This window comes from Hypomesus nipponensis, chromosome 18 (genome assembly GCF_054491055.1).
Source record: "Hypomesus nipponensis isolate SF chromosome 18, ASM5449105v1, whole genome shotgun sequence".
NCBI classification, from domain to species: domain Eukaryota; kingdom Metazoa; phylum Chordata; class Actinopteri; order Osmeriformes; family Osmeridae; genus Hypomesus; species Hypomesus nipponensis.
Window position 1 is genome coordinate 10721899 of NC_140378.1, and position 21876 is coordinate 10743774.

Sequence of the window (21876 nt, forward strand, 5' to 3'; positions counted from 1 at the left end):
GCAGTGTTGGGGATAACAGTTAACGGACACAGTGGTGATGTAAACAAAGCATTCATAATCAAGTAGCTTGGGTGATGAGGGGACTGGGAGCTAGCGAGGTTGGAGAGTGTTTGTGTGTGTGTGTGTGTGTGTGTGGAGTGTCTGTGTGTGTGTCTGTGTGTGTGTGTGTGTGTGTGTGTGTGGAGTGCTCTTTGATCCCCAGCCAGTGATATTCAGAGCACACACAGACACATCCTTGTCAGACGAAAGAAAGCCAGAGGGTTCACGGGTCTAACACAAGGCCTGTACTCCCTCCCCATCACTTTACATCTCTCCATCACCTCCGCCCTTTCCACTATCCTCATTTCATTTGACCCGCCTCTTCCCTCAGTCTTCTGAAATCCCTCACAGCCTCCTTCCTTCCTTCCTCCCTCCCTCCCTCCCCTCCCTCCCCACCCTCCCTCCCCAGTCACTCACACTATCATCCTGTGTGCTCCTGTGTGATTTACATATCCTAATGAGTCATTACAGGCCAGCGTGTGTGAGAGAGTTGTCTCTAATCTTATCCAGGTTCCCAGGGCTGTCTCATGGCCTCCCCAGAGAGCAGTATAAATGTGTAACATGCTCTGCTGCAGACCTTGGCTCTTGTTTACAGAGGAGGAGAGCCCTGGTCTCTGGTGAGAGATCTGTGTGTCAGGGTGTGATGCTGATGGGCTTGTGCTGGAGCAGCCAGGAAGCCAGGTCTGGTAAACACACACGCCATCAATACTAATGCACTTCCCCTGCTACCTGTGCTGCGACGCTGCCTAGCTTGTCTGATACGAAAGCGATTTGACTAGGTAGCCATTCTAGCTCCACTCCCCAGAGAGACTCCCAGTCTTCCTGTTTACTAGAGACAGTGTATTCTTCCTCGTCCCGGGGGGGTCTTGTCTTTTATTTCTTGATTTCCTGATAAACCTCCCATGGGTTGCCATGGCAGCTTACGGCTGCCCACCCGCCTGCCTGCTGAATTTTACATCAGGGACAGGGTGAAGAGGAGAGGATTATAAAAAGCAGTCATCTAGAGGTAATGAAGAGAAGAAAAATGCCAGTGCTCAGAGCTGGAGGTGCCGGGGGGATTAAACTGTTGTTATTGGTAGATAGAAGCTTTCACAGAGATATAAAGAGTCACACAGAAAAACATGTTATCTCCAATAACACATTATTTCTGTATTTTAGATGCACACAAATTGTGCACGCAAGCACGCACACACATACGTTCAAACACACTTTCACAGACCTACATAGAGCAGTCTTGCATAATGTTTGTACGTAGAAGCCAGTTTCCCTTATAGAGGGCCTATCCTTGAGTCCATGTAGGACAACAGTACCCGGACCACGGGATCAACACACACCCTGTAGCTACTTACAAGACAAGGCTCTGTTGGTATAGCCACTTACAGAAGTAGCTGGAACATTGTGAGTGCATAAAAAATAGCCCCTTTGTAATTGAGAAATCAATATCTAATTTGCTGCAATGGGTCGCCATTGTGAATGTGTGTGTGTGTGTCGTGCATTTGTCTGAAGGGCATAGTGGCCTGCAGTAAAGTATCCAGTCTGCCCCTATGTGACTAGGTCTGTGTGCAGGTTGGCTGAAGCTGTACCTTCACCACGGTGACCATGCCGTCGTTAGTGACGGGGTCAGTGTGGACGGTGAAGTGACCTGTAGGGTCGCCGCTGATGATCCTGTAGACAGCATTCCAGTTGGGCGTATGAGGCTGGTCACGGTCGATGACGGTCAGGTTGGCCACCACCAGTCCCACACGGTTCTCTGGAACCTCTCCAGGAAACTGTCAGAGAGGGACACAAAGATATTAGAGCTGGAACCTGACCTTCCTCACCACTTCTCCCTACCCCTCCTGTTCCTCCTCCTTCGACCCCTCCCCTCCATCCTCCTTCTACCCTCCTCACCCTCCTGCTACCCCTCCCCTTCATCCTCATATCCCTCCCATTTCCCTCCACGCACCCTAGTTCCTCCTTGTCCTTCTCCTCCTACATTATGTACAACTGTCCAGTGAACACCAGAGCAGTAAACACCTTGAAGCAGACCTGACAGTCCAGGAACATCCAGGATTGTTTTCTCTACTGCTTTGCAACCCCCTCAAGAGTGGAGAAGGGTTAGAGAGAGAGAAAGGGCCAGCTATGGGGGTTTAGAGAGCAGTGTGAGTGAGTGTGTGTGTGTGTGTGAGAGAGTGTGTGTGTCAGAGAGAGCGGCTTTATGATGTCCCCTCGCTGTACTAACACGTGCTGTGTCCTGATAAGCTCGGAGGAGGAGGGAGCCTCTGTCCGTCATGTGTCTGTCAGGAAGGGGCTGATCAAGGCTGCATAGGCTCAGGGAGAGACCCCCACGCACACACCCACCATCCACACTTGTTCCTTTCTCCTAGTTAGCAAGCACCCTTACCACGGCTACACTGCCACGGAGGGGCACAGGGGACAGACTGGCGTTAGGGTTTGTTCATCCCATCACACGGCAACAGGCGTGTAGCACCACACAGTCACCGTGTCGCCTTGGGTAACAGGCGTGAAGGAGTGGTTGAGCCTCTTATGAGAGTGCGGGGATATCAGAGAGCAAAGCCAGGACCGGAGCTCTCCCACAGCCCATAATACCCTGCCAACACACCCAGCGTTGTGGTAACCAGGCCCTGGCAGATAAGACGTCTGTGTCACAGAGCTGGTTCTGAGACTCGATGACATTCGGAAGACAACAGAGACAGGTCCGGGTGGTCCAGACTCACTGCTTGGACCAGATAACACAGCAGTGTGTGTGTACGTGTGCGTGTATGTGCATGTGTGCGTGTGCATATATCTATGTGTGTGTGCTCTCTAAGTCGACTCTTTGTTACTGTAATGACCAGGGGATCCTTTAAGCCTCTTCATCAAATAGTAGTGAAGAAAAACACCTTGAGGGACAACAATCACTACTTCCAAACTCAGAGTCACAGAAACAGTACAACAGTAGCAGACTTGCATACTTCCAGCAGTCCCTGACAAATCTGACCTTTCTCTCACTCTCTACTTTCATTCTTTCTCTGTTTCTTTTGCTCACTCTCTCTTGATCTCTCTCATTCAAACCCTCTCTTTCACATATGTAACCAAGCACTCTTATATGGGGTTGGCCCGCCCTCCTGGTGACACGCACGCACGCACGCAGGAACTCACACACAATCAGACACAAACTTCAAATATTGTGTTATTGTGTATGTCATGAGACAGACAGACAAACAGACAGACAGACAGACACATTCACACAGTCAAGGACACTCACACCCTCAGACACATAAACACCACCTCTGCATGTGAAAACTAGGCCAGCCTCAGATAGGCTTGATTAAATATTAATATCTAACATTGAAGAGAAATTCCCCAAACTTTCTATTTCTGGGACACTTTGATCGATTTATGGGCTTTCTTACAAATACTAAATATTTACATAATAGCTTGCATTTGTTTACAAAACAGCTTTTACAGAGCCTTCTCCTATAATGGTTTGTTTATCTTGGGGGGCTCTACCCTGCACCCTGACTTTATACTAACCCCCACAAATAAGGGGGCTGTAGTCATCAATATCCAACATAACATTGAGCCCCATCTGGGGAGATGATTGAAATGCACTTAAACACCCAACTCTCCAGCAGATGAGATTCAATCTCATACTGATCACTACCATCAATATGCAACATCATGCTGGAAGATGCTGAGAGAAGCAGCCATGACTGACTTCTGCTCCTAGTCCCTGGAGTGCATCCTTACAGCCTCTCACAGTCCTGCCTCCATCGCTCCCTTAGCCCCTGTTCCTTCCCCCTCTCTCTCTCTCTGCTGGCCCTGCTGTATGGGGAGCTGTGTACTAGCTCACTGATGAGGTCTGTCTCAAAGCATACTTAGCGGTGATGCTAACTCATCATCATAAAGGCCTTAATGGCCCCCCGGTTAATGCTAAGGCTAACTGTGCTATGTACTGTTACTGTAGCCGTTACCATGACTAAGGACCTAATCTACCCATGAGGCCACTGCTTGAGACCAGTTTGTGAGTGTATAGAAAAGTATGTTCATCATTGTCATTCCTCTCTTCAGATGTGCACTCTCTTCCCATGTGCTCCGGCTTGCTCCGGCACGTTCTGGCACGCTCCGGCACTCCCTCACACACGTGTTAGCATCCCCGTCGTCTTGGTATTCTGTCTTACTCTCCTTCTTTTTCATTTCTCCATCCAACCTCTCACCGGGCATCTAATGATTTTGCCGCAAGGCGCTCCACCTGTATAAGCTGCTACTTGTAACAGCTCTAAACAGCTGTACAAATCAGTCCAGATCGCCCCCTGGGGCTGGGAGGCCACAGCGCACCTTAATGACTGACCTTGGGTTAATGAGACAAACGGCTATGTGTTGACACAAACACACGCTTGCACACAGAGACACACAAACAAACACATATACACACAAAGACACATGCAAACATGAAGCAAGGCCACATCTGCTCCAAACTAAATGGATACATGGACCTCATCCCCTTCACCTCTTCCTTCAACACTCTCTCCATGGGGGCTGATAATAAAGTGACAGTCCACACCCTCAGACAGGCGTTCTAAAGCTTTCCAAGCAGATTTTCTCTTCTGTACTTATCCTGCATGTCATCATTAGGGACTTATTCTGCTGATAATATTTCATGACATTGGTTAGATGTTCTTTACACATCTAACTCTGCGGTTTGTGTGTGTCCTGGTGTTTCTTTGAATGCGAGAGAGAGAGATAAAGAAAGAAAGACAGATGGAGAGAGAGAGAGCGGGCTTGTTTGTCTTGCAAATGAGAACGCTTGTAGACAGTTATTGATGATGGCAAGGTAAAAGAGACCCATTCTTGTCACACCGCCTCCCTCCTCCCTCTCTACTCCAATCCTATCTCCCTCTCTCCCTCTCTGCCTCTCTGCCTCTCCTATACTCACGGTTCTGGAGGTGAGCTCAGGGGGGTTGTCGTTGATGTCTGTGACGGTGATGATGGCGGTGGCCGTGTTGGACAGACCAAAGTTCAGGTTGCCCTCCATGTCAGTAGCTTGCACAATGATGCTGTACTGGGACACTTTCTGTAGAGAGAGGAGAGGGAGAGAGAGGAACACAAACACTGAAGATAAGGAAAAAAACAGTAGCATTGCGCAGTAGCAAGGCCTCATGGAAAACTATACATGTGCGCTCTCCATGGTGCTGAAGTGAAAAGCCTAGTCTCTCTGGGGAACACAGGACAGCGTGTGGGTGGAGCTGTTCATGGTGATGAACCCCCCACACATGCCCAAACAAGAAACAGGCAAGATTGACCCTTTTTTACAAACATAGATGAACCAAAACATTGTGACCACTTCCACAATGTGCGGTTAGTCCTCTATTTGCAGACAAACAGCACCGGATCACCAGGGGAAACACTCTACACACCTGAATACCATTCACATGAAGACACGTATGTGGTCTCCAGTGATATTTAGGTAGGTGGCATGTGTCAAATTGATGATCAACGATAGATACTTCACATGTGAGGGGTCATCACATTTTGGTACATCAGTGTATATCTTTCTTAAGGACAAATGCGGAAACATGTTGTTCCAATACTTGGACATGTTGATTGTTGGGGGGAATGCTAACGTGATCATTCATATGAAACATCCTTGGACACCCCCACAGTGTTCTACCTGCAGTAGGTGACATTGTGCTCAACTAGGCAGCACAAGACTTCAGGCATGTTTGCTCACTACTCTAATCATTTTTATAAAGGATCAAGTCTATACAGGGATGCCAAAAACAAATGTGAGACCCACAATAAGGATCTCTTTTACAATTACTTTTAATCTGAAATTGCAACTGTAACTGCCACACATGCCTGTGTGTGTGTGTGTGTGTGTGTGTGTGTGAGTAAGGCTGTGAGAGCCTTCCCCTCTCTCCTCCTGTCTGTCCCAGGGTGTAGATAATAGGTTGCAGGAGGGCCGGAGGGCCGGGAGCAGGAACTGTCAGGGTAATGTGTCTCTTCCCTACGAGTCCCAATTACACTCCCAGTGTCTCCCTCACCTGCTAATGACTGAGTAAATATCCCTATTAGGCTTAACTCAGCTGTGCTCTGCTCACACCTGACCAGCAGCAGACACTGCTATCCACTTAACACACACACACAGACACACACACACACACGGATGCATACCCGCTCACACACTTGTTATCTTGTTTAAGACAGTCTGTCTCATCAGTGTTATTCTACACGTGCACCAATCTCACTAACTAGACAAGTAAGTAATTATGTGGAATACCGGAGGGAGGTCCATCCATCTCATTAGTGTACTGCACCCATATCCACACATTCACACACTCACACACACTATTCTGCACACACTTACACACACAGACACACACACACAGGTCAATACAAAGTAGAGGAAATGGAAGGGGTACACCTTTTCTCTCCTTAACAATTCAACCAACAGAGATCTGAATCAAACTCTGCCTACTAGGCTAAATAAACAGTCCAGTATGCTGTCCTCTACACTGTTCATATGTATGTATTTATGCACTCATGTTTCTGCAAGGCAAAGGGCTTTCTTATCTCTTTTGTAAGAAAGCAGAGAGTAAAACTTTCTGATGCAAAAGTTTGTTTTGTGAATCAGAGAATTGTGCAAGATTGTGGGTGAATTTTTTTCATGGTTAGGTTTAAACACAGCAGGAGTGACAGGATGCAGACCAATGGAAGAGACAAGTATGAGAGAGGGAGATGCCAGTGTGTGAGAGAGAGAGACCATTATGAGAGAGAGAGTGACCAGTATGAGAAAGATAGACAGACCGGTATGAGAGAGGGAGACAGACCATTATGAGATAGAGAGACCAGTATGAGAGAGAGAGACCATAATGAAAGAGATACCAGTATGAGAGAGGGAGAGAGACCAGTAAGAGAGAGTGAGAGAGACCAGTGAAAGAGAGAGACCAGTAAGAGAGAGGGAGACAGACCAGTAAGAGAGAGAGAGAGACCAGTAAGAAAGAGAGACCAGGAAGAGAGAGGGAGAAAGACCAGTATGAGAGAGGGAGAGAGAGCAGTAAGAGAGATAGAGACCAGTAAGAGAGAGGGAGAGAGACCAGTAAGAGAGAGAGAGACCAGTAAGAGAGAGGGAGAGAGACCAGTAAGAGAGAGAGAGACCAGTAAGAGAGATAGAGACCAGTAAGAGAGACAGGCTAGTAAGAGAGAGAGAGAGAGAGAGAGAGAGAGAGAGAGAGAGAGAGAGAGAGAGAGAGAGAAAGAGAGACTAGTAAGAGAGAAGGAAAGAGACCAGTAAGAGAGAGAGAGCCCAGTAAGAGAAAGAGACCAGTAAGAGAGAGAAAGACCAGTAAGAGAGAGGGATATAGACCAGTAAGCGAGAGAGAGAGAGAGAGAGAGAGAGAGAGAGAGAGAGAGACCAGTAAGGGAGAGACAGAGATCTGTGATGCATCTTCTGTATCATTATAGCTCTCATTTTCTTTGTCCTTCTCTTCCTCTATCATTCTCACTTGGCATCACATTTGGTTTGATGTCTTTATCAATCTTATTTTTCATTTATTCTACATTTTAATTCATGTTTCAAGATGTCACTCATCCATAGCTTTTCCTCTCAAAACCTCTTCCTCCCCCCTATCTTTGTCTTTGTGTTCTCTCCTTTTCTACTACCCATGTATCTGTCTTTGAGAGTGAATATATATAATGCAAGTCTCTGACTGGTGTCAAGGGCATTCTCTCTCTCTCTCTCTCTCTCTCTCTCTCTCTCTCTCTCTCTCTCTCTCCCTCCCTCCCTCTATCTGTCTGTCTGTCTGTCTTACATACACACACACACAAACACACACACTCTCTTTCGGCTCACGTGCACACACACCTGATGCCCAGTAGTCTCAGATGTGTGGTAATGGCTCTGTCAGTGTTGACAGTTGTGGATGAAGGATTATTGGGCAGGGAGATCTTTACTAACTTGTCACTGGTGCGTCCATGTCGCTGTGAGAATAAACATGTTTGGATCCTGTCATAACATGACAGCTCTATAAACAAGGTGACCGCAAAAGGGACCATTTTAACTGTGTCTTTGTGCTTGTGCGTGCATGTACACGTGTGTGTGTGTGTGTGTGTGTATACTGTATGTGCGAGTGTGTGTGTGTGTGTTGGACTTACAAATAGACACATTAAACACATTCAAAAAAAGACTAACAAAGAACCTTCAGTCAGCAGCCTATTCTGGTGCAAGGATCCGCAAAGAGCCTTATGATGCAGGAAGTACAGGACAGTGCATTATGGGTACAGGTTTACTGACCTCTCGGTCCAGGCCTGCTGCCACGGTAACGATATCGCCGGTCTCACTGTTGATGGTGAACATGTTGGGGATGGGGGTGTGGGGGGTCTGGGACAGGATCCGGTAGCGCACCATCCCATTAGCCGTGGTGTTGTCATCCGCATCAAACGCTGACACATGCATCACATACGACCCTGACAAACACAAGGCAAATATAGTCGATTATTATTATACACAGTCGGGTATGGACACACACATACACACACACAAATGCACGCTACCCGCCAAGTACCTTCTCTCCTCATTAAATTCACCGTCTCTCTCAGGTCTCTGCATCTCCATCCCTCTTTATCTCCATCTGCTGACTGTCTTCATAAGTTTCTCTATCTCTCTATCTCTCTCTCCCGCTCTCTCACCGGCCCCTGTCTCCTCCCCGTCTCCCTCTGCAGCCGGGGTTTCCAGACCATCCTAATTGGCAGAGATACTGATATCATCCTTGTGACAGCCTCTGTCTGAGGATAATTGTAACCACAGCTCCCATTTCAAACTTCATTACATTTCAAAGCAACATTTGTCAATGGCTCAGAGAGAGCAAAGGAGGATTACAAAGGGCTCCGAGAGGAAGGAGAAGAAAGACATGGAGGAAGGATGGAGGAGAGAGAGGAGGAGAGAGCGGAGGATAAAACACTCCATGTTTGGTTTGGTTCCAAGTGAGGAGACCATCAATCTGTCAGCGATCTCTCTCTCTAGAGATCGAAAGAGAGAGATGGAGAATCACACTGTGTCACCAATCGCCTGGGTAATTTCATTACAGAGCACTCTTAGGGGGCTTAGTGTGGACCCTTTGTATGGTCGTCCTGCTCTATGCCTGACAGGATTAGGTCCCTTTAATGACTCTTTAATTTGGAAACTAATTCAAGTCTGTAATTGGCTTTCCATTGAAATCACTGGAGCTCTAAATTCTTAAACCCTTTTTTATGATTATTGTTGGCTGAATGTCACACATGCTGCCACAGAGGTTCCCTGGAATGTACAGTGTGTGTGTGTGTGTGTGTGCAAGGAGATGGCGGTTAGGGAGTGGTGCAGCACAATAGCCTCTGGATAAGCAGAACGAGAGAGACGAACAGAAAGCACCTGGAAACCTCTTCACAGCATCTCTGCTGTGGTGCAATAAGCCTTGGCTCATCAACCACACACACACACACACATTCACACATTCACTCACACACACACACACACACACACACACACACACACACACACACACATACACACACACACACAAACCTCATCTCCTGATTCTTCCGCTGTGAAGCAACACCTAAAATGAGCCGGTGGTATGACTGCGAGCTACATTTAATCCTGCCTATTCCTTCTGGCCACAGTATCCCATCTTTATGGGCAGCACTACAACAGGCTCACTGATGCCATCCTTCTGCTTGAAGATCACTACAGCAAAATGGAGAAACTTTCTGATGCCAGACAGATTCACTGGTGTACTCCTACTTTTTAATGACTCCGCCTCATTTCTACACTGGTCATTCATTGGTCCCTCTTTCACCTTCATCCCTCATTTCATTTCTTTTATTTCCCTGTTTATGTCTTTCAGGCACAGTTTCCTTCTTATTATTACTCCCTCCCTCCCTCCCTCCCTCCCTCCCTCCCTCCCTCCCTCCCTCCCTCCCTCCCTCCCTCCCTCCCTCCCTCCCTCCCTCCCTCCCTCCCTCCCTCCCTCCCTCCCTCCCTCCCTCCCTCCCTCCCTCCCTCCCTCCCTCCCTCCCTCCCTCCCTCCCTCCCTCCCTCCCTCCCTCCGGCTGTACCTGGCTTGGAGCCTTCATCCACAGAGCCATTGTAGACCTGGTTCTTGAACTCGGGTCGGTTGTCGTTCATGTCGATAACATAGATGTACAGGTCTATGGGGTTCTCCACCTGGTTCCCGTTCATGTCCACAGCATGGGCCCTCAGCTGGGGAGGACACAAAGAGGTCATGAAGGACAGAAGTTTGTGAGATTCAACAGTCAGACATTTCTTTGATTGCTTGCCTAGAACCACTGTATGAGCAATATATTTTCAGTTCAGACTGTATGTTTATTTTTGGAGTATATGACTCTTCTTTATTTATTGTTATAGGTAACATTGACATTGGCAACCAGCCTTTGGGTGTGTAGTATAGAGAAAACACCACTTTTATTCAATACAGAAAAAGCTACTTATGCAATCTGACCTTGTTTACAAAGTAAGATAGCAGCCCTATGTGTCCGATAAGCCATTCATTATGTATCTATTGTTGTTTTATCATAGCAGTGAAAGTCTGAACTCTCAAACATAGTTTTACATGTATACTGGCATTCAACCAAACCTCCATTCCTCTCTCCCCCATCTGTTTCCACTCATGGGAGAGGAGGAGAGCGAGGGAATGACATGAACAAACAATGAATAAGAAGCAGGCAGCTTTCCGTGTAGCGAGGTGACTGCCATTTGCAAAGCACACAGAGCTAAGATAAAGGTCACAAGGCCATCCTGCTCCCAGAACTACCTGCCCCGCAATGCTTAGCAGATCTGCACAGTTAATGGGATTCAGCTTAGAAGGCCTCTCTGACTTATTAGTTGGGAAGCTAGCTGTGCTTTTTAACACACACATAACACAACTCAAACAGTTGGGATCCAGTATTGAAACCTTGACTACACCTTAGGGTAGTTCTTAATATTGCTACAACAGTAAAGGCCAAATTCTGAAATATTCTGGCCAAATAAGAAGAAAACAACCCAGTTGTAAGCACGCCCTCGAGCTTCAATAACATAGCACATAGTGGAGGGGAGAAAAAAGAAAGGAAGGTTTATACAGTTTCCTGCCTCCAACTTTACCAACACAGCACTCTTATCTCTGCTACACCTAATCCTCACAACTTGTTCATACAAATAAGGCAAAAAAAAAAAACATCACAAGAACTGACTCACTTTACAGTAAAATACCAATAGTCTTAGATCTCGGGCCAACATTTTGTCCAGTTTGTTTGAGCAGGAATCCTAAAATCTCTTAACCTCTCAACAATATCACAAACGCAGTTAGTCGATCTGAGATGCTGGCTGGTTCCATCAAGATCAATAATGACGCCAACTCTAGGATTTCTCACAAAGTTTGGACATGGAATTAATACTAAAATCAATATGGGCTGACAAGCATGTGCAGGGATTTTTCCCTTTCAATAAATGTGCAAGCAAAATGTTTGGATGAGAGCCGCAGTAGTAAAATCCAAATAATATAACTGGGTTGTGAAGAAAATGTTGAACTTTCTAAACAGTGTGGTTTGTTTTCAAAAAGCTTGTGAAAGGGTCAAACTAACAGACTACCAGATGAAATACATATTTTCTGCAACAACAAAAAAAGGATTCTGGTTGACAGTTCATGCAGGGTTTCTTCAGGGTGCTCGTGCCTTTGGGGCATTTTAAAACGGATGTTATTTGAGAGGAGGACACTCAGAACCCTGATTCTATCACCATGTTGCTAAAAGAAAGGCCGGCTAGTGTTTAACATGTTAGAATGTATGTAGATTACTATCGACAGGAATTTTCACCCACGCAGGAGGGGAAAGGAAACTGTAATATAAATAGCTTTTCTTTGTCCATTGCTACAGTGGGAAAGAACGTCTCTCTTTCTTTCTTTCTTTCTTTCTTTCTTTCTTTCTTTTTTCTTTCTTGTTTTCTTTCTTTCCTTCTTTTTTTCTTTCTTTCTGTCTGTCTGTCTGTCTGTCTGTCTTTCTTGCTCTCTCTCTCTCTCTCTCTCTCTCTCTCTCTCTCTCTCTCTCTCTCTCTCTCTCTCTCTCTCTCTCTCTCTCTCTCTTTCTGTCTCCCTCACTGTGACTGTCTGCTTTATTTAGCTGTGCACTGGTCAACTTGGCACTATGGGCAGTTAACAGTGACAACCCCCTCCAAACTCATCCCTACCTATTCCTGCCTCTCTGTCTCTCTGGACACTGGCTAGGCTGACAGTCAGCTGGCATAAATTGTTTGTAGCCAGGGAGGCTGTCGGGTGGTGACAGGAAATGAGCAACATTTCCCCCAGCGCTTCCTGTGCAGTGGCAGGTGAATATCCTCGATCTCTCCACCCCCCCCACCCCCCTCATCAGTTTCCCTCCCCTCTCGTCTTTGCTCTGAACCTCACAAAAATTGCATCTCCGGGTCTCAGTGAGGTTAATTTGACTTCACTTTTTCTTGTGTATTGTCTGATCTGGTCCTGCACCCAATATCCGCACACTGCCAACGTACCACGCCAAACCCCCTGGCAGCCTGGCCCTTATCTCCACCCCCCAACCTGCCCCCCCTAATTCAATAACAGCAGGAGTCAGAGATTGCCGCCGTGTTTAAAGAAGGCAAAATGTAATTCAGGATCTGAATTAAAGTTATTATCTTGAGAGTGGAGGCACGGGAACAGAAGTCAACATGCATGGAGTAACACTTGGCACATGGCCAGCAACCAAATACAGATAACACAGGAAGTAAAACAATGCTGACTGCTGCTGCTTTTACAGCCCTTTTGTCCTCAGAATGTATCTGATTGGACGGGCAGCTTTGAACAGAAGACTGTTTATTTTTGGGAGATAAGAAAGTTTAGCTTTCTTTTGTCTTTGACCAAAGCCAGTTCATTAAATAAATGCCCAATGTCAAATATCAACCTTGCTGCCAAGTATCATTGAGAAATTCATCCCCATGACCTCAGTGTCCAATCCACACCTCAGAGGCCTTTCTATTTCAACTCGAGTTTTGATCAACTCATCTCAGTTGAGTTTCTGTCTCAGTGGAACGGGTAGGAGTGTCCTGTCCACACAGACGACTCCATCTCCTGCCTCTGTTCTCCAGAGACTCATCTGTTCTGCCCTGGACGCTTTTCCCCTGCAGCCAGCACCAGGCTCTAACTCAGGCAGCCGTCACCAAGCCAGGGCCTTTCCTAGAAATCATCCCATCGATCCTACATTCGCCTGGGCATAAATCTAGTCAACCCCAGCTGAAACAGTGGGGCTTCCAGGCCCTGCAGAACTGCAACTTACATACAAATAAGAAAAAGAGAAAGTGACCTAGGAGACCAATGAGCCAAATCCTTGCCAGATGAAAGTGATGACTTTATAGTAATAGTATAGTAATGAATGAATTATATATATTAATTTGTATTTGTGTGTGTACATGTGTGTGAGTGTGAGTGCGTATTTGTGTCTCACATGGTAGGATGAGCGCTGTTCGCGGTCCAGAGGTTTGGTGACAAACATCTTCCCAGCCACAGGGTCAATACTGAACACCTCGTTGGGGGGCTGGTCTGCCCCCACCCCTGTGATGCTGTACCGGATCGAGATGTCCCGGTCCTGGTCCGACCGGATCTGCAACACAACAAACACACACACACCGAAGGTGTCACAACACACCACCTTTCTTTGCGCATGGCTCTTTGTGCTTCCCCACTACCCACATTCAAAGCTTGGTGCTGTTCACATTAGCATGTAGCGATGTTTCAAATAGAAATCCAGTGAAACAATTCCTTCCGTACACACACACACACACACACACATACACACAAACGCTAGCGTGGAAACAAACACACACACAAACACACACCTACACACGCACCTCCTTTGTGCAATTTAATCCATTGGTTTAATGTGTAAGATATTTATTATTCCAAGTCCAGTTTATGATATAGCAGCTGGCAGTGCAATGCTCCTTTCCAAGCACAATCATTGCAGCAATCAGAGACTGTACATTATTCATCTGACAAATGCACACAGGGACACACACGACCATACACACACACATGCACACACACACATCCATCATGGCATGGCACTCCCAACCCTACCCAAGGATTTCATTATTGCTAAAGTACGGCACACGCAGAACGCATTCCGTTTGGCAGAACTGGAGTGCTTCAGGAAAGAAATTCAATACATTTCAGGGGAGGAGAAATGAAATCAACATACATTTGCAAAGAACGTTTTTCATCTCCTCGGTGACTTAGACAGTTGAGTTTTAAAGACTCACTGGATTGTTGTTGAGAAAACTGGCACATTGAAAGCAGAAGAAAAGATAAATATGTGAATGAACATGGAGAGTTATTTTCTTCTGCACTATAATTAAGGAAGTGACAGCAAGCTAAGGGAGAACAAACTGTTTCTGTGGAAACAAAGATAAACTCCCATACAGAAAAGCCTATGACAAGATTCACTTCAAAAACATACCACACTTACTGTACACTTTCAACCAGCACACACACACAACACTGAGTTGGAGAACAGTGTTGCTAGGATGAAGCGTGTTTGAGAGAGGTACATGATGGCCTCCAGCCTCCTCCTGCCTTCCAGAGCAGATAAAGAGCTATGAGGTGCGTTAAGTGCACAGCCAGGCCTGTGATTTGGCCTGAAGTGCTCAGTAATTGGGACTCATTTCGGGGAGTCTTTCAATTTAGCGCCCAAATAAGGTCCAACCCTCCAATCTCCCCATCTCCCTCCATTAGAGAAAAGAGAACCAGCATAGTCCAGCTATTTCAGCAAGCCCAAGTAACACACACACCCCCCCAAATATATATACATATATATATATATATATATATATATATATACATACACACACACTCACACACGCATACACACACACATGCACACACACACCCTTCCTACCCTAGAGACCAAGCTCTCTTCTCCAATCAGCAGTTATTTCAGGAGAGGCATGAGTGCCCCTAAAGAGAAAGACTCCATGAAAGTTGTCTCCATCTTTCAGCACTCATGGCACCAATTTGCCAGTGCTTTTGACATGCCAGGCTCCTGCCCACCAAGCGCCTTGCTGGAGCCTAACAAGGAGAGGGAAAAGACCCATAGCATCAGGTGTCATCTACACTAGATCTGGCAGCACAAAAACACCCAGTCATCATCATCACCATCATCACCCGACACTCCAGTCTTGTTGGCTTGGTTGTGGAAACTCTGGTGGGATACAGCCTCCAACAGCCCGCGTCTCATCACAAGGTCTTTGTGAGCACTCAATCAGGCAGAGAATCTGATACATTGTGGGAAACATGAGCTATCAGGGCAAACTCAAGGAGGGCTTTTAGAAACCACCCTAACACAGTTTAGAAATGTGTGTGTGTGTGTGTGAACTTAAAATGCTCCTTAGGGGAATTTCATGATAACCTCTTATGAGTTCAGTGAGGTACTTGCACACAGGTTTGATAATATGTACACATACTGCTGGCATTGGCTAAAAGTGCTTGAAAGGAATATCATCTTATTCAAGAAACAGAATAGAAACAGCAAGCTAGGATGACCTTGCCTCGTCTCTCAGCTTCTCCTCCATGTTGCGTGTCAGGACAAAGACATTGACTCTAACTACTGCTCCTATGTGATGTAATCCACAGAGCCTCCCTACGGGCAAATAGAGTATACCCTCGCACTGTCTTTCTTTGTCTCTGTTTTTCTCTCTTTCTCTCTTGCTGATTTTCACTCACTCTGTCATTTCCTCTATTTTAGAGGGTTTCCATGAGGACAGAAATCGTGCATGAAAAATGATACGACTGCATCACTCAGAGCCATATAAATCCTTTCCCAGTTAGGAAGTGATAGCGCTCCTTCATTTCCTAAGGATTTGTCCCACCCCCTTATTTCCCAGTCGCTTCCAAATGCTCTTGCTTCGGGGGGGAAATCAGCTGCATGTTTCCAATCCAGCCAATTAACTCTCCCTCCCATCATGTTCACACAACATCAGTGGAATACTAAGACACTGCCAGAATCATCACAGTCACTGGCTTCCGGCATGTGTTTGTTTGTGGCTGTTTGTGTTCCACATTCTGTTAGCGTTCTATCATTCTGAAGAACATTTAGCAATTCATCATTCTTTTTTATATTTATCTCACTAATACAAAACTATTAGTTTGGATTTTCTTTATTTTCTTATTGTGGTAGTCTTTGTAATTGCTCTTCCCTTTCTCAAGCAGCATGACAGATGGAATGTCACCTATGTCATCTCATTGTCACCCTGGCCTCCCAGATACACGTACAGTCAGACACATACAGACCCACACAGAAGGATGAAATGTGGTGAAAACGGAAACATCCCTGTCTATCATTCTGGCTTCCATGAACAATGGCTCAGGAAACACATTTGTCTCCTTGTCTCTCTCTTTCTCTCTCACACATGCACACACACTAAAGTATTGGATACTCAGTAGTTCTATGTTGGGTAATGAATGGTAAAGGGAATTATTTTAAAATGCTCTAATAATAAAAGACTGTAATAATAATAAAACGTTCTCAATCATCTTTATGAAAGAAGTGCATGTGTGTATCTGAAGAGAGTGACAGAGAAGAAAGCGTGAGTGAAAGAAAATGAGAAAGAGAAACAGAGAAAGAATTAAAGAGAGAGAGAGCAAAAGAGAGAGAGATTCTGTATCATCCCTCCCCAGAAAGCAGGCACTGGCTAAATGACCTATTTGTCGACGGATCAAAGCAATTCCCATCATTACTGACAACTTGTCTGGGTCTTAAGGAGATCTTATCAGTGAGCTTAGCTCCCTTCTGCCAGAAAATAAATAAATAAAACTCAACCAAATGAGAAATGATTATGCTAGCGTGTCTCCTGGGACAAGGTGGCAGAGGAGAAGACAAGGAGAAAGAGGAGGACTCATATAAACACTGGTTCCTGCCAGCAGGCTAGTTTCTGGAGTCTCAGGAGAGCAGGGGAGAACCCTGTCAACATCTCTCCTACGGACCCCAAACATCAGCTGCTGGAGTGCTTGTGCCCTGTCTTCTTCTGGTGATGTGGGTTTTTACAGTCACCTGTAAATGCTGAGGTGCACTTCCATCTACACAACACAGGCATGCCTGTTGAAGGACTAAGCAACTGTCAGTGGCTATGGCAGTAGTACAGTCCTCAGCAGTATTAGCTGGAGATTTACTTTGGAGTTGCTCTTCTTGCAAGGGTTGGCTTGAGCAGGTTCAGCTCAGGCTGTTTGAAGATGAAACCAGTTCAGCTCAGGCTTGCTGTTTGAAGATGAAGCCTGGGCAGGTCAGGATGTCCCTGTCTGTGTGATATTGGAATGCTTAGTGAATTCTGCTGTTGTGTGTGTTTTCATCTCCGGTACAAGAGCCCTTCTGAGCCCCGCCCACGCTGTAGCCTTCTCACCAGGGCACACTGACTCAGACTGAGGAGCATACTAAACAATGGAAGGTAATGCACATATAAAAGCCAACCGTACACATACTCTCAGCAAGGCAAAGACTCACCACAAGACTCACCCTGACATGGGGAGGTGAGTGTAACTATGGCAACAGAGAAAGACATCTAAACCTACATACACTGTAGGAACATACATTCAGGCCAGGAGATGAATGACAGGAGCTTTTCCAGTCTGGCCCTCCATCCCACTGCTATGTGGGATGTTTCAGAGTGGGGCTTGGGTAATATACACCCTTTGTCTCTAGCCCTCCTACTTATACCAGGAGTCGGCCGTGAAGCTGTGGAGAGGTATGCAGTTTCTCTGTCTTTTTTTTATAAACATCAGAACATGTGCAGAAACGGCCGTACACATGTTTTGCAGGCAATTGTGTGTGTCTGCTCTAGAGATATCTAGAGCGTTGCAGCCTAATCTAGAACATCATCTTTGTTTGAGCACAGACAGACCTAGCCAGAGGAGGGATGTCTGAGGATGGAGTATGGATGTTTACTTGGACATTGAATAAGGTTTTAATGTGGTAATGGAGAACACCTTGACAGGGCTTCCTTCCAGAAAGTTTGATATCATGTCTTGGCTGGTCTGCATCAGAGGCTTGCTGTCACAGGTCACATACTGGCTGGGACTTGGTTCAACATGTTTCTACACAAAATGCTACAATAAAAAATAAAAATAAATAATTAATAAAAAATGTTATCATAAACAACCTTTTTTTTTTTTACATAAAAAGAAGATCTTTATTCTTTGTTCTTTGTGCAGTACTTCCCCCAAATACTTTGATATTGTGTCTGACATAAGAGAAGTTACTAGCCACTTAGGTGTAGACTGTAGACTATATGTCTACAAAACAGAAGAAACATCTAAAAAGCTGCATTTATCTTTGGAGAACAAACAGGCAGGTCTGTAATTCTCCAAATAATAGAGAAAATAGCAATCAAATGAGATTGAGAGGGACCTGTGGGTTTTTACTGACAGAGGGACTGAAGCAGAGTAAGGGACACAAACACATGCAGGCCTGTCACAAACTAACTGAGACAATCAGAGTCTGTGGTCTGCTTCTTCCTGCTCGTCTCAAGGACTGACACTGGTTGAGAGGGAGTCAGGATGAGAATCCTCAGCTTTACAGCCCTTTACAGCCTGGAACATCCCCCCAGAACAGCATTGAAGCTAGACAAACAGGGATACTCCAAACATTCAAACAGACAGGAGCAAACAGGTAGATATTTACCTGGGGCAGCAGAATAAAGCCTAGCTGACTCTGAGGCATACAGATAGAGGCCATCGAGTCACACACTGACTGGGGCTCAGACGGGAACAACCGTCAACAGAAGAGAGGTGAGGATGTGGCAGTGCCACACTGCTGCCATGTACACCCTCATGGAAAACAACCAAACCGTGTGTGCTTATGAGTGTGTACTGCATGGTGACCCAAGCAGAGCAACAGTGAGTAAGAATAATAATCCATTTCACAATATTAGTGAAAAGAATGTGAACTAATGAAAGTTGAGCTGTGAATTACTTTTTCCAATTAGAAAACATGTGAAAGGAGTCTCGTCATGAATAGGGTCGGCTTCCGCCCTATTAGGGAAGCTATTCTCCCGGGAGGTAACAAAGGCTTGACTCTCTCTCCTCTATGAAAGAATGGGGAGAAGGTAGGCATTATAGAGGCAGACGTGAGGCTGCAACCCCTCATGCCAGGGTTAGGAATGAAGGGGCGACCATCTTGCTCTTTTCTCTCTCTTTCTTTCTTTGTTAATCTCTCTAATTTTCTCTCATTAAGAGATTAATTGAATCATGAAATCACTTCTGGATGCATGAATTACTTATTTAGTGGGTCCCTGAGATATTCACAAGGACAATATGAAGACCCCACCTCTGCTCCATAACCCCCTTCCAATCTGGATAATTAGACAAAACACTATGGGGGACTTTCAGAGGAGGGGGCCGAGGGGAGAATGTGCTGCTACTGCACTTTTCTCCCCCATTTACCCCCCCCCCCCCCCCCACACACACACACACAATATACAGTACCCTCTCCCACCCACCGACCCACCCACCCACACACACACACACACACACACACACACACACACACACACACACACACACACACACACACACACACACACACACACACACACACACACACAGTGCCTGACCCCCTTCATTCTTCCCTCCATCCCTCTCACATTCAAAATCTATCAGGCTGCAGTGAAGAGGAGAAATGCAGAGTAGTGAGAAAACAGAGGAAGGAGTGTGAGGAAAAAAGAGTGTGTGAATAGACTACATCAGCAGAACTCTAATGGGCTGTGGAGGACTAGTGACCAATGGGACTGCAGCCAAGGTTCCTACTGCAATTGGATTGGCCTGGGCAGGGACAATAGGCTGCTATAGAAATCTTTATTGAGGGGTAGAGTTTAGCATAGCGATCGTCGTGTACTCATGACCTTGACTATGGCTTCGTAACACTCATATAGACACATTTAGGTTTAAACAAAGATAGTTTGAGTGTGTGAACTGCTGTTTACTGTATGCCACAATCAGTCCAACCACACACACACACATACTAAGGAAGCATCATGCTGTTCAGAGTCCCCATCACGCCAGTTGGTCTTATGAATAGTGCACTGTGTGTGTGTGTGTGTGTCTGTGTGTGTGTGTGTCTTCTCTTGCCCAGGGGAGGAAACACCTTGGAAGTGGCACCAGGTAGACAGCTGCCTGGGGGATGGAGAGGTGTAGAGGTGGTGGTGGGGGGGTGTTCATGTTTGATGTTGACTGGATGTCTGACAAAACGGACTTCTCCCTGCCAAACCTGCATCATGCCAAGCATAAGCATGCTGGAGATAGAGCTGGACCTCATCAGACTGCTGTGTCTAGAACACACACACACACATTCATTCCAACCACAGCCTTCTCCAGTCTGTGTCAGTATGTTTCCCATGATGTTTTGGCTCAGTTCAACTCAGGGAGGGAATCTGCTTGGCCAACTCTCATTCAGCCTGTGTCTGTCCAGCTGTCATTTTGACAAATGAACCTGGGTAAAGAGTGAGGTGTGAGAACATGGTGTGTGTGTGTGTGTGTGTATGTGTGTGTTTGTTTATGCCAGTGTCCATTTATTTGTGAGCTCAGGAGGAGGGTTGGGATGATTTGTCTTCACACGCTTTCACAGCCACATCCTGACCCTCCCTTTCATGACTGAAATGAATCAGAACTCAGTGGAAACTGGCACTGGTCCACCGCAGGTGTGTGTGGCCTGCAACAGCCTCTTTCCGCTAGCTGGAAGCCTCGCAGTGGCAACAGACCAAAACCCAACATCTTGGCCAGTATCACCTCAAGTATTATTAAGCCCATAAAGCCTAGTGAGAACTAAAGAGTCTAAAACAGTTCAGCGTATATGGAATGATGTTTCCAGCCCAACACAACAGCCTGGGAGGATGCCGTATGCGAGTCCCTGGATGCAGGGATGCCTGGAGCCTTGGAGGGACTTAAAAAACTCTTTATGAACATTGTGGGATATTAAAGCTTTATGAGTGTTCGAGGAAATGTTCTTTTCTCCTGAAAATGAAGACCAAATGAAATCCCAGGCGTCTGGGTCTACTGGTAAAGATATTTATAAGTGAAAGGCAATAAGGATGCAGCTATGTTTAGGGACAGTGTATAAAACCTTTATCTGGTCTTAAACTGTTTATCTGAACAGCAGTTCCATTGACGAGATGTGAACCATTTTAGATGGAGAGTTGTACACACAAATAAAGGAATGCACAGCACATGCGCACACACACACAGACACACACATACAAACCCACAGATTTATTACTAGATGGATACAAGGCACCACAGGCCCATGACCGTATTCATTATATTAACATGAACGGAATGTGAAGGAGGGCTTTCTTTCTAAATGACGAAGTAAATAGGATCAGATTTTTCTGGTAAAGGCCCCAATTTTGATTTCCTTCACACATGTCCTCGAGGTAAGAAAGGCTGAACGAGGAAGAAATGGAAAAAATACAAGCACATTAAGTGAGATTAGAATTTTACATCAAATGACTTGCATCCAAAGCGCTACAATTCAATTCAACCTCATGCCCAAGGACTTTTTCTCTGGCAAGTGCTCTTTTCTTCCATTTCCCCTAAATGCCTGTTTTTGTGACTATGATTTCATTCAGAACTAAAAGGAATGGTAGCATTGTGAAGCCTTGTCGTGAACTTTGTGTCTGTGTATTTGTCTTCCTGTCTGCATCTTAAATGCTAAGATGTATCCTTTCCCTATGCCTTGCCTGCATAGACCTCTTGTTGTTCGTCTCTTAGATTGGTCCTAAGGTATTGTTTCACTAATACACATACTCAGTTGTGTTACTTTACTTTGTAAGGT

The 21876-nt window shown here is 45.7% G+C and overlaps 1 protein-coding gene across 1 annotated transcript in view; it reads right to left on the reverse strand.

Annotated features, from left to right (window-relative positions):
- Window positions 1-21876, reverse strand: part of LOC146252069 (cadherin-4-like) — a 51580-nt gene that overhangs the window by 12172 nt on the left and 17532 nt on the right. The window contains exons 4-8 of the mRNA XM_084681445.1: window positions 13507-13662; window positions 10114-10258; window positions 8315-8487; window positions 4958-5095; window positions 1623-1808 (exon numbers count right to left, since the gene is read on the reverse strand). Of these exons, the coding sequence (XP_084537571.1) occupies window positions 1623-1808; window positions 4958-5095; window positions 8315-8487; window positions 10114-10258; window positions 13507-13662 (798 nt within the window). The remainder of the gene's footprint in view (window positions 1-1622; window positions 1809-4957; window positions 5096-8314; window positions 8488-10113; window positions 10259-13506; window positions 13663-21876) is intronic.